The 12,866-nt window shown below is 41.2% G+C and overlaps 1 protein-coding gene and 1 long non-coding RNA gene across 5 annotated transcripts in view; both read left to right on the top strand.

Annotated features, from left to right (window-relative positions):
• Positions 1-12,866, top strand: part of elf1 (E74-like ETS transcription factor 1) — a 103,753-nt gene that overhangs the window by 81,157 nt on the left and 9,730 nt on the right. For all 3 annotated transcript variants that reach the window (XR_007440908.1, XM_022683651.2, XM_022683650.2), the window contains exons 3-7: positions 7,682-7,853; positions 8,816-8,923; positions 9,974-10,135; positions 10,437-10,520; positions 12,188-12,380. Coding sequence is in view for 2 of the 3 variants with exons in the window: in XM_022683651.2 (XP_022539372.2) it covers positions 7,682-7,853; positions 8,816-8,923; positions 9,974-10,135; positions 10,437-10,520; positions 12,188-12,380 (719 nt within the window). In the remaining variant the exon portion in view is untranslated. The remainder of the gene's footprint in view (positions 1-7,681; positions 7,854-8,815; positions 8,924-9,973; positions 10,136-10,436; positions 10,521-12,187; positions 12,381-12,866) is intronic.
• On the top strand, positions 3,341-5,779 carry LOC125804742 (uncharacterized). Of its 2 annotated transcripts, XR_007440914.1 has the most exons (4): positions 3,341-4,035; positions 4,371-4,493; positions 4,617-4,789; positions 4,873-5,779. It is a non-coding gene; the product is annotated as an uncharacterized LOC125804742 (long non-coding RNA). The 2 variants fall into 2 exon arrangements; XR_007440913.1 differs by having other exon boundaries at positions 4,617-5,779.

Below are 12,866 nucleotides of genomic sequence, written 5' to 3' on the forward strand. Positions count from 1 at the left end.
AGTATATAAAGTTTAACCCTGTAATTTTTTTTTAATATTACATTATTTTTTGTTCAGTGTTTTTTTTATATAATTTTATTTCAATTTTTTATCCCATTTTCTCTTAATTTACACAACCAATTACCCAACCCATTTATTAGGACTCCCTCTATCACTAGTGATGCTCCAACACAAATGTATCCTCCAATACATGTGAATTCAGACTCCGCCCCTTTTCAGAGGAAAGCGGAGTGACTCGGTTCTGATACATCAGCTCACAGATGCAGCCTTGTGCTGATCCACATCACCCTAGGAGTGATGAGGGGAAAGAAAGAGCGCCATCTACTGTACCCACCCACAGAGCGCAAGACCAATTGTGGTCTCTCAGGACTCATGCAGCTGATGGCAAGCTGCATGACCAGGATTCAAACCAGCAATCTCTCGATCATAGTGGCAAGGCCACTATACATATATCGGCAACATTGTAATTATTAACATTTTTATAGGGCCTACAATAGAACCCTGTGGAACTCCACAATTCCCAATAGTTTAGATTATAGATTAATAACTGAAGAATTAATCAAGGATTTGAGAGGATGTTGTAGACTCACTGATTTAGGGTGTGTCTTTGCTATCGTAACGACAGGAAAAGTACACCTTGCGTAGCTCAAAACGCAAAGCAAAAGGCATGTACTATTTCTAATTCTCTTAATTAATCATAGATGTGTTTTTAATTTTGGGCATAACTTAAAATAAACCAATCAGAGTGTCTCTTGCTCATCATTGCCTTTAAGAGTCAGGTGAGCTCTGACTTTGGTGGATTGCTATTGTAACGGTGCAGCTACCTGGACGTGTTCAACAAACTCTTCTCAGCAGAGGAAACTGAGCTGCTGGTTGACGCTGTGAAGGAGCTCCAGCAGCTCATTTACGGGAACAGCAACGTTATTTTATTTACTATTCTGTTTATTGTTGATTGCTGTTAAAAGTTGGGTTTCTGCACTTATGCATGCTTATGCGTGTTTAACAAGCAGGGATATGAACAGTGAAAAGTGAACTGAACAGTTAGATTAGTGAACATTTACACCTTTAAAGACATTTCCAGCATTTTAACACTGTTTCTTCAGGCCTGTTACACTCTGCTACCATCTCCTGGTGGTGAAATGCAAATGAAGTAAGGGGTCATTCTGGCTTTACATTTCACATCTTTATTAAATCAGTTTTGAGTAATAATACTAATTGAGGATAATTGAGGATAGGGTTGATTATAATAGCCAGGTAGCTTCTTAAAATATATCTGCTATTTTAGATATATAGATATTTACTGTATACACATCCACAGTACCAGTACAGTTCGGACGCACCTTAAATTCAGTGTTTTTTCATTATTTTAAAATGTTCTGAATTCTTGAAGATAAATATATGGAATTATTTAGTGAAAAATCTAGTATTGTATTTCCTTTTTGTACCATACCATATTTATTTACTGTATTTACTTTCTTATTTATATTTAATATAGCGTTACACATCTAAGCCACATATGTACATCCAATACAGTAAGGAAGAGTATTTGGCTGTTTATATTCATACAATATTCTTACATCATTGTTAGTTGCCTTGTGCAGTTAGACCATTTTTGTTCAAATTCAGTTCAATTAATCAGATTGTTAGTCAAAATATAAATCCACAAAAAAATTAACTCGTGCCATAGAGAGTTAAACAAACCAGAATATATTCTTATATGTAAAATATGTAGATTCTTCATAGTAGCCCCTTTTTATTCTCTATTTATTCTAGTCAGCTTTATGAAGTAGAGTCACCTGGAATTCAGGCTTTCAGTTAACAGCTGTGCTGAACTCATCAAGAGTTAATAACTTGAATTTCTTGTCTCTTAATAAAGTGTTTGAGAGCATCAGTTAAAGTAAAGTAGTGAAGAGGTAGAGTTACAGGTATACAGTGAATAGTCAATATTTAATTAATGTTCGAATCCAGATTATGAGAAGCAACAACTACTCAACTAAATAGAGTAAAAAATAAAGATCAGTCAATCTGAAAAATAAGAATTTAAAGAAGTTTGAAAGGATCCTCAAGTGCAGTCACTGCAAAGACCATCAAAAGCGTTATGATGATGAAACTGGCACTCATTAGGACCGCCCCAGGAAAGGGCTTTCTTATATGTTCCTTCACAGTCTGGATGATTGTCAGATTTAACAGTGCTGGACTGGAGTGTAATTGGGTCAGTAAAGGTCAGGGAGATGTATTACTCCTCCAGAAAGAACCACCAGCATCGATTTCCATTCCTTCTTCACCTCCATCAGAACCGCTGTCCGACAGAGAGCTAATCGGGCCACTGTCTCACTTCCTGCTGGAGTCTGACTAAGAGGTTCTGCTGGACACACACACACACACACACACACACTCTGGGCCTGGCCCACTCCGGGAATGGAGCAGGAAGTGCGGTGCTGACTGAGGTGGAGAGATATTGCAGCTGAATGGACTCGACCCGATTCTCCCCGTCCACTCAGAGACACTGATAGAGTCGAGGAGAAAAGAGAGAGAAAAAGAGAGAGAGAGAGAGAGAGAGAGAGAGAGAGAAGATAGAAGAATAGAAAATGAATGAAGAGAAAAAGACTGGAGTGTAATTTAGTGTGTGATTGTACAGTAGATGGTGGTAAATGGTGGAAGATTGTGGTACAGGGTGGGTAGTCTGGGCTCAGCTATTTCCTGTTTCCTCCCATCACCGCCCGGTGCTGCTGGTACCCCACCCTCTCACAGGAACAGTAGAGCTCCAGTGGAGATAAAGGCCGGGACGGTGTTCCTGGCATTTAGTCAAAGTCAAAGTCAAAGTGGTTTTTATTGTCATTTCAGCTATATACAGAGTACACAGTGAAACGAAACAACGTTCCTCCAGGGACCATGGTGCACATAAACACAGTGTAGACAGAACAATAGTGCAACAGTACAAAAGTGCAGACAGACAATACAACACCATACAGACAAAGAATAATAAATATCAAAACAGTGTGCAAATTTTGCAGTGTGCAAAAAAGACCAGTGAGGTAGTAATTACCTTTATTACACAGTGTGCAATAGAGTCCAGTGAGGTAGTAGGGTTTTTAGTGCTTTCCATTTTCTGGGGTAAGTGGGGTAAGAGTGACAGTGTGTGCATGTACAGAAAAAACATCAGTTCAGTCTCTGCAGTTGAGGAGTCTGATGGCTTGGAGGTAGAAGCTGTTGCAGAATCTGGTCGTGCTGGACCGGATGCTGCGGTACCTCCTTCCCGAAGGCAGGAGGGAGAACAGTTCGTGTGAGGGATGGGTGGGGTCATGCACAATGCTGGTTGCTTTGCGGATGCTGCGGGTGGTGTAAATGTCCGTGATGGAGGGGAGAGAGACGCCGATGATCCTCTCAGCTGTCCTCACAATACGCTGGAGGGTCTTGCGGTCAGAGACGGTGCAGGTCCCAAACCAGGCAGTGATGCAGCTGCTCAGGATGCTCTCAATGGTCCCTCTATAGAAGAGTGTGAGGATGGGTGGAGGGAGACGGGCCTTTCTCAGCTTCCGGAGGAAGTAGAGACGCTGCTGGGCTTTCTTGGCTGTAGAGCTGGTGTTCAGGGTCCAGGTGAGGTTATCTGCTAAGTGGACACCAAGGAACTTGGTGCTCTTTAATATTTTCAGTTGCCGAATTCTGATTGGATCAGTAGTATTTTCAGAATCTGTTGCTACTAATAGACCCTTCATTTTGTATGCAATTCTGTGAAGCATTTGCTATTTTAATGCTATTTTTATACACTATATTTTAAATGTATTTTGTGCTGCTCCGCATTGCTGTGTTTGATGATGTAAGGTTTGGATAGATTTAAGCAGCTCAAGCTTGTAAACTCTTGTAAGTTGGAGGTGTGTAGTGATGAACTCTGAAGCTACATGAAGTTTGGAGGTGTGTAGTGATGAACTCTGAAGCTACATGAAGTTTGGAGGTGTGTAGTGATGATGAACTCTGAAGCTACATGAAGTTTGGAGGTGTGTAGTGATGAACTCTGAAGCTACATGAAGGTTGGAGGTGTGTAGTGATGAACTCTGAAGCTACATGAAGGTTGGAGGTGTGTAGTGATGAACTCTGAAGCTACATGAAGTTTGGAGGTGTGTAGTGAGTGATGAACTCTGAAGCTACATGAAGTTTGGAGGTGTGTAGTGAGTGATGAACTCTGAAGCTACATGAAGTTTGGAGGTGTGTAGTGATGATGAACTCTGAAGCTACATGAAGGTTGGAGGTGTGTAGTGATTGATGAACTCTGAAGCTACATGAAGTTTGGAGGTGTGTAGTGATGAACTCTGAAGCTACATGAAGTTTGGAGGTGTGTAGTGATGATGTCTGAAGCTACATGAAGTTTGGAGGTGTGTAGTGATTGATGAACTCTGAAGCTACATGAAGTTTGGAGGTGTGTAGTGATGATGAACTCTGAAGCTACATGAAGTTTGGAGGTGTGTAGTGATGATGAACTCTGAAGCTACATGAAGGTTGGAGGTGTGTAGTGATGAACTCTGAAGCTACATAATGGTTGGAGGTGTGTAGTGATGATGAACTCTGAAGCTACATGAAGGTTGGAGGTGTGTAGTGATGAACTCTGAAGCTACATGAAGTTTGGAGGTGTGTAGTGATGATGAACTCTGAAGCTACATGAAGGTTGGAGGTGTGTAGTGATGAACTCTGAAGCTACATGAAGTTTGGAGGTGTGTAGTGATGATGAACTCTGAAGCTACATAATGGTTGGAGGTGTGTAGTGATGAACTCTGAAGCTACATGAAGTTTGGAGGTGTGTAGTGATGAACTCTGAAGCTACATAATGGTTGGAGGTGTGTAGTGATGATGAACTCTGAAGCTACATGAAGGTTGGAGGTGTGTAGTGATGAACTCTGAAGCTACATGAAGTTTGGAGGTGTGTAGTGATGATGAACTCTGAAGCTACATGAAGTTTGGAGGTGTGTAGTGATGATGAACTCTGAAGCTACATGAAGGTTGGAGGTGTGTAGTGATTAGTGTAGTGACTCTGCAGAAAGTTGGTGAACTCTGTACACTATGCTCCTCAGCATCCGCTGTAGTTCCCATTCTCTTCCACTGTGTTATAATATCACTGACAGTTGGCTGTGGAATATTTAGTAGTGAGTAGTGAGGAAATTTCACGACTGGACTTGTTGCACAGGTGAAGTTCATTGAGCTCCCGAGACCCATTCTTTCACTAATGTTTGTAGAAGCAGTCCCAGCATGCCTAGCTGCTGCTTTTATTATATACCTGTGGCCACACAAGTGATTAAGGAACATCTTAATTGAATGATTTGGATAGGTGATGATATAGTGTATCATCAAAATGTCTTTAATCATTATGGTATACATTTTTATGTTATTTTTATACCGGATCCTTAGTGGAATGGATTCAGTGTGTAAATCTATTATTAACACATCATTAGTCCTGCGTTCACTCAGAGCCATCATGATGTTCGGTGACCTTCACGATGTCCACAGACACTTATTATACATCCTACACAGAGACTACACATCATAATCTGTGTAATGTGTAGTGATTTAGTCGTGTAAATGCTGTTTAAACTCTGTACTGGCTTTAGTACAGTTTGTAATGATGTTATTTTATATACAATCAAGAGGAAGATGGATGATCACAAGCCATCAAACCACCAAACTGAACTGCTTGAACTTTTGCACCAGGAGTAAAGCAGCATAAAGTTATCCAAAAGCAGTGTGCAAGACTGGTGGAGGAGAACATGATGCCAAGATGCATGAAAACTGTGATTAAAAACCAGGGTTATTCCACCAAATATTGATTTCTGAATTCTTAAAACTTTATGAATATGAACTTGTTTTCTTTGCATTATTTGAGGTCTGAAAGCTCTTAATCTTTTTTGTTATTTCATTTTCTGTAAATAAATGCTCTAAATGACAATATTTTTATTTGGAATTTGGGAGAAATGTTGTTCGTAGTTTATACACTGTGTTCCAAATTATTATGCAAATAATATTTTCTCAGATTTTCCAAAATTACCTATATGAATTGCAGTTATTGTAATTTTCCAGTCATCAACTATTATAGTACAATTGAAAGATTTTTGAACAAACTGCCAATGATAACAGTATAATAAAAAAAAATAAAACACTCAAAATGCACTCAAAATGCATGTTCCAAATTATTATGCACAGCAGAGTTTTCAACCTTTTCATTTTTATGAAGAACAAAAAAATGGTCATTTGTGAAATTATAAGCATTAGCAAGTTATTACAAACTGAAATCAAACAGTTTTCCAGTCAAAACTTTATTCTAGGTGATGTTACATTTGCACATAGGACCCCTTGTTCGAAAGGATCTTCTGAACTTTCTAGTTCATTGAATTTGTCAGGTTTTGGATGGTATCTGCTTCAATTGTCTTGCATGAGGACAGAATACCCTCCCAGAGCTGTTGCTTACATGTGAACTGCCTCACGCCATCCTAGACACTCCTTTTGATGATGCTCCAGAGGTTCTCAATGGGGTTGTGGTCAGGGGAGCATGGGGGCCACACCATAAGTTTGTCCCCTTTTATGCCTATAGCAGCCAGAGATGCAGATGTGTTCTTTGCAGCATGAGACGGTGCATTATCATGCATGAAAATGATCTTGCTGTGGAATGCACGGTTCTTCTTCTTGAACCATGACAGGAAGTGCTGTTTGAGAAACTCCACAAACATTATGGAGGTCATCTTTACCCCTTCAGGGATCCTAAAGGGCCCGACAATCTCTCTCCCCATGATTCCAGCCCAAAACATTACTCCACCTCCTCCGTAGCCTTGTTTGCATGGGGTGTCCATCAACCAGCCATCCACCACTCCATCCATCAGGATCATCGATTGTTGCACGGCACTCAACGGTGAACAAAACAGTTTTGAAGTCAGTCTTCATGTATTGTTTGGCCCACTGGAGCTGTTTCTGCTTGTGTGCAGTGGATAGAGGAGGTCGACAGGATGGCTTATGCACAGCTGCAAACCTCTGAAGGACCCTGCATCTTGTTGTTCGGGGGATGTTGGAGGCACCAGCAGCTTCAAAAACCTGTCTGCTGCTATGACAAGGCATTTTTGCAGCTGCTCTTTTAACCTGTTGTAATTGCCTGTTGGAAAGAGTCCTCAATTTTTCCTTATCAGCACGTACACGTGTGTGCTCTGAGTCAGCTACATACTTCTGGATTGTGCGATGATCATGATGAAGTGTCTTGGCAATGTTGATTGTAGTCATGCCTTGACAAAAACACTCCACAATTTGTTGCTTCTCAGCAGCCGACACATCCTTTTTCTTTTCCATTTTGGCTTAAAATGTAGGCTGCTTAATAATGTGGGACAGCCTTCTTAAGTAGTCTTGCTTTTAATTGGACACGCCTGCCAAACTTATTAGCACAGGTGTCTGCAATTGCTTTCAGTGATATAAAGAGCCCTGACACACATCACCATCAATGAGTTTAACTGACAAACAAAAAAAATCTTATTTTATCACTCCTAAACACTTTTTGCATAATAATTTGGAACACAGTGTAGAATAAAACATCAATGGTTATTTTTCTCAAATATATACTTATAAATAGCAAAATCAGAGAAACTGATTCAGTTTATTTGCTAATTGTAGATTAATGATTAATGGTGTTTTCTCGTCTGTGTGTTTGACCCGACAGCTGGACGACCCGTCAGTGTTCCCCGCCGTCATCGTGGAGCATGTCCCCGCCGCTGACCTCATGCAGGTGTACTCAGGTCTGGAGGCGGACGAGGTGACCAATGGCATCATGGTGGACACGATGCAGGACGTGGTGGAGGAGAGCATCATGGTGGGAGATGTGGGGCTCTCAGGTGAGTCAATCACAGCATCCCGGTGACCATAAAACACAAAGACACCAACTGCACAAAAATTAAAGATCTAGGACCCTATTTTTTGCAATCTATAGGCAAGCCGTCAGTCAATCAAGGTGTGTCAGTGTGTCTTCGCTATTGTAACGACAGGAAAAGTACACCTTGCACAGCTCAAAACAAGCAACGTAATGTGAAATAACCCAGTCAGAGTGTCTCTTTAAGAGCTCATCATTCCCTTTAAGAGTAGATCAGGTGAGCTCTGTCTTTGGTGGATTGCTATTGTAACGGTGCAGCTACCTGGACGTGTCCAACAAACTCTTCTCAGCAGAGGAAACTGAGCTGCTGGTTGACGCTTTGAAGGAGCTCCAGCAATGTTATTTTATTTAGTATTCTGTTTATCGGTGATGTAAAAGTTGGGTTTGTGCTGCTGCCAAGATAGCGATGAACGTCTGACTGTTGGCGTCTGTCTAGGTTGTATTCAGTCAGTGGAGCTCCTGTGTTTTCTGTTGCCAAGATAAACAAGCAAAACTCCAGAAATGTACCTGAACACACCTCATTTCATAACCAGAACACCACGCCCATCAGTGTAGATATATTCAGAAGCTCTGCTGCTATTTAAACGACGCAGGTTGAAGTTGTGGAAATAGACTGTTAGCAGGGTGTAAGATACCAATGAACATTACAAACTTTCAATATTATTAAATTAATGTGAATCCCAGGTCATGCTGCTTCTCCATCAGCAGCCGGAGTCTGAGAGAGTACAGTAGGTCATTGTCGGAAGTTGTTAAAAAGGTGGAGTCTGACTTCACATGTATCAGCCATCCCAATATCCTTTAGAGTTTGCTAAATTAAAAATAAATGTTGTGTTATTTAGGTGAAATCTATTCTATATAACACACTTATGTTGCATTATGTATAAAGTGTGGCTTTAAGATAATGTTATATGTGATGTTTTGTTACAGTGGAGACGCCGGTCTCTGGAGCAGAAGATAATTTAGAGACGACGGAGGCGGCCGAGGCTCTGCTGAACATGGAGTCTCCCAACAACATCCTGGATGAGAAGCGAATGAGTAAGACCTGTCTCACTATTTCCCTGTCTTACTTATTCACTGTCTTACTGACTCCCTGTCTAACAGTCCCACTGTCTCACAGTCTAACTTTCTCACTGACTCACTGACTAGCTTATTTACTGTCTCACTGTCTCTCTCTCTCACTGTCCCGTTGTCATACTTATTCAGTGTCTCACTGTCCCACTTATTCAGTGTCTCACTGTCCCACTTATTCAGTGTCTCACTGTCCCACTTATTCAGTGTCTCACAAACTCATTGTCTGACTGTCTAACAGTTCCACTGTCTGACTCACTGACTTGCTTATTCAGTGTCTCACTGTCCCACTTATTCACTGTCTCACAAACTCATTGTCCATTGTCTCTCTGACTTACTTATTGACTTTCTCACTGTCCCACTGTCTAACTGACTCACTGACTTGCATATTCAGTCTCACTGTCCTAATTGTCTCACTGTCCCACTGTTTCTCTGACTTACTTATTCACTGTCTCACTGTCCCACTGTCTAACTGACTTACTTATTCACTGTCTCACTGTCCCACTGTCTAACTGACTTGCATAATCACTATCACTGTCCCAATTGTCTCACTGTCCCACTGTTTAACTGTCCCACTGTCTCTCTGACTTACTTATTCATTGTCCCACTGACTCATTGTCTCACTGTCTTGATTATTCACTGTCTCAGTGTCATGCTGTCTCACTTACTGTCTCATGAATATATTTCTAAAAGCATCTAGTTTATTTCGTATGCTTTAATGATGTGGAAAATTATTCAAATGTAATGTTAGAATTTATTTTGAAGCCCCCCTGCCCCTCTTCTGAGGACCAATTAAACTTTATTAGTGTTAATACAGAGTCCCAGTATCTGTAGTAATTGTGCATTTATTAAAGAGATAATAAAATAAGCAAAATAACAGACTAAAAGGGAATGATTTTCCAGAAATCAGCAGTGGGAGTAATTGATTTATTGGTACAGAAACTGTTGAGTGTTTGATTTTAAAGCTTTTAGAATATTCAGAATGTCTGATGTGCTTTATTTCCTCTGCCTCTGTAGTTCATCCATACGGAGCTCTGCTGGATTCAGATCTGACCTACATCTCCCTGCGGCCGGAGCAGCTCTCCGCCGACTGCATGGACGTGTCTCTGGACGAGGAGACGTCCTCCATGGACGAGATTCCTCAGAAGACTGTCTGCAAACCGGTCAGGAAAAACAAAGGTACTGCCTACAGCACACACAGCTTCCAGCAGAGGGAGCTGTAGATCTACACTACACTACTCTGTACTACACTGTACTACACTATACTACACCACTGATGATGATGATTATCTGTGATAATGTCCTTAAACAAGATGTGGCATTAAATTAATGAATAATTCAGATTCATAACAAATCATATGACTGTGATTAGCAGCTGATAATGAACGTGGCCGTGAGTGTGAGTGTGTTTGAGACATATATATGATATAAAATTCTTAATTAGAGAATTAAATTATATTTTCTCTTTATATATTTTCAGTACGCAAACCGAGAATGGTGCGCCCCTGTTCCCCCATCACCAACCCAACACTTCCCCTGAAGAAGAAGAGCAAAGAGGGAAAAGGTAAGACCCAGAAATAAAGAAAACTGTTTTATAATAATAATAAACAAAAAATAACACACTTTATTCATATAGCACCTTTCATACATAAAAATGCAGCTCAAAGTGATATACATAAAGAGAGAGGTGAACAAAACACCAACACAGTTAAGACAAGAAACACAAAAACCAAGTAAAAAAGTGTAATTAAAAATTAAAGATAATGTTTAAAAAGAAGTTTTTTTTTTTTTTTCTTAAAAGCAGTAGTTCAGCGAGCCTGGCGAATATTTACTGGTAATGTGTTCCAAATTTTGACCGCATAAAAGCATTACTTTAAGAAATGAAGAAAAGAAGGTCAGTCAATCTGAGACGAAGAATTTTAAGAAAGTATCTTTAAGTGCAGTCACTGCATAGGTCGTCAAAAATGTCATGGTGAAACTGGCACTCATCAGGAGCACCTCAGATTAGGAAGATCAAGAAAAAAAAAGCTCCATTTGTTTAACACTTACGTACTATGTTTACTATATGATTCTTTATGTGTATATATATATTCCCATACATATACAGGGGTTGGACAATAAATTGGAGCAGTCTGGTGTTCAATCTTCATTAATTGCACATTATTGCAGCAGTAAGAGCAGAGTGTGAAGGTTCAATTAGCAGGGTAAGAGCACAGTTCTGCTCTAAATATTGCAATGCACACAACATTATGGGTGACATACCAGAGTTCAAAAGAGGACAAATTGTTGGTGCACGTCTTGCTGGAGCATCTGTGACCAAGACAGCAAGTCTTTGTGATGCATCAAGAGCCACGGTACCCAGGGTAATGTCAGCTTACCACCAAGAAGGACCAACCACATCCAACAGGATTAACTGTGGACGCTGTAAGAGGAAGCTGTCTGAAAGGGATGTTCGGGTGCTAACCCGGATTGTATCCAAAAAAAATAAAACCACGGCTGATCAAATCACGCAGAATTCAATGTGCACCTCAACTCTCCTGTTTCCACCAGAACTGTCCGTCACCATAATCAATTATTGTGCTCTAAAACCAGGTGTTTCAGTTTCACTGTCCAACCCCTGTATATACACACACACAGACACATACATAATACAGTGGCTACCCCACCCCCCCTCCACCGCCCCCCCGTTTCTCTGCTCTCTGTACTGAGCGTCTCTCTGGGCTGGTTAATTGATGAGGTGCTCTCAGAGTGTGGTGGTTGTGAGGGAAATAAAAGTGATAGCGGGCTGGAGGGCACATCGATGGCGTCCTGATAGAGGCCCTTATGCAGGCGTCCCCCGGCCGGCCGCATACATATACATCACCCTGACACGCCGAGCCGCTCGCTCTCCCGCCGACGCTGCCGGGGCTGCTGTTTTTAACCACTTCTGGCCAAAAGCACACGACAAACAAGAGTAATCTACTGCCAGCGCCCGCTAATTAATTCCAGCCCGGCTGCAGACCAACGCCAAACTGATTTATTAAGGTTATGAGGAAGAATGCTATAATTGCACCTATGCCAATTCTGTTTGTTAAATAAAACCTGTGGAATAAGGTGTGAAATATGGCCGAAGCCGGATTTCGGCTTTTTTTTTTTCGTACGGCTTCCAACTTTTAATGAGTAACGCTGAGCCTCGTCTCTTCCTCCTCCTCTTCCTTCTCCTCCTCCTCCTCCCTCGCTCCGCTCACACAGGTAACACCATCTACCTGTGGGAGTTCCTGCTGGCTCTGCTGCAGGACAAGAACACCTGTCCCAAATACATCAAGTGGACGCAGAGAGAGAAGGGCATCTTCAAGCTGGTGGACTCCAAGGCCGTGTCCAAGCTGTGGGGGAAGCATAAGAATAAGCCGGATATGAACTACGAGACCATGGGCCGAGCACTCAGGTGAGCTTTAAATTCAGGTTCCTGCTCACACTGGATTAATGCGGCCGGTGCTGCATAATTACCATGTATAAATTATGTTAATATAAACAGTATGCACACACTTTACCTTTGTGTTGTTAAGCGACTGAAGAATAACTCCTTATGCACACATTATGCTCACATTTTATTATACTTTATATTATTCTCTACTATATTATACTAAAAACTACTAGCAATTTAAATCACTAGTGGAATTAATAGTAGCAGTGTCCAAGGACTAAAGCGCTGCCACTATGATAGGGAGTTGGAATCCCTGGTTCGAATCCCAGTCATGAAGCTTGCCATCAGCTGCCAGAGCCCTGAAAGAGCACAGTTGGCCTTGCTCTTTCTGGTTGGGTACAGTAGATGGCGCTCTTTCTTTCCCCTCTTTCATCACTCCTAGGGTGATGTGGATCAGCACAATGTTGCGTCTGTGAGCTGATGTATCAGAACCAAGTAGCGGCGGAG

The sequence above is a fragment of the Astyanax mexicanus genome, chromosome 10 (genome assembly GCF_023375975.1).
Source record: "Astyanax mexicanus isolate ESR-SI-001 chromosome 10, AstMex3_surface, whole genome shotgun sequence".
In the NCBI taxonomy this organism is placed as follows: Eukaryota; Metazoa; Chordata; class Actinopteri; order Characiformes; family Acestrorhamphidae; genus Astyanax; species Astyanax mexicanus.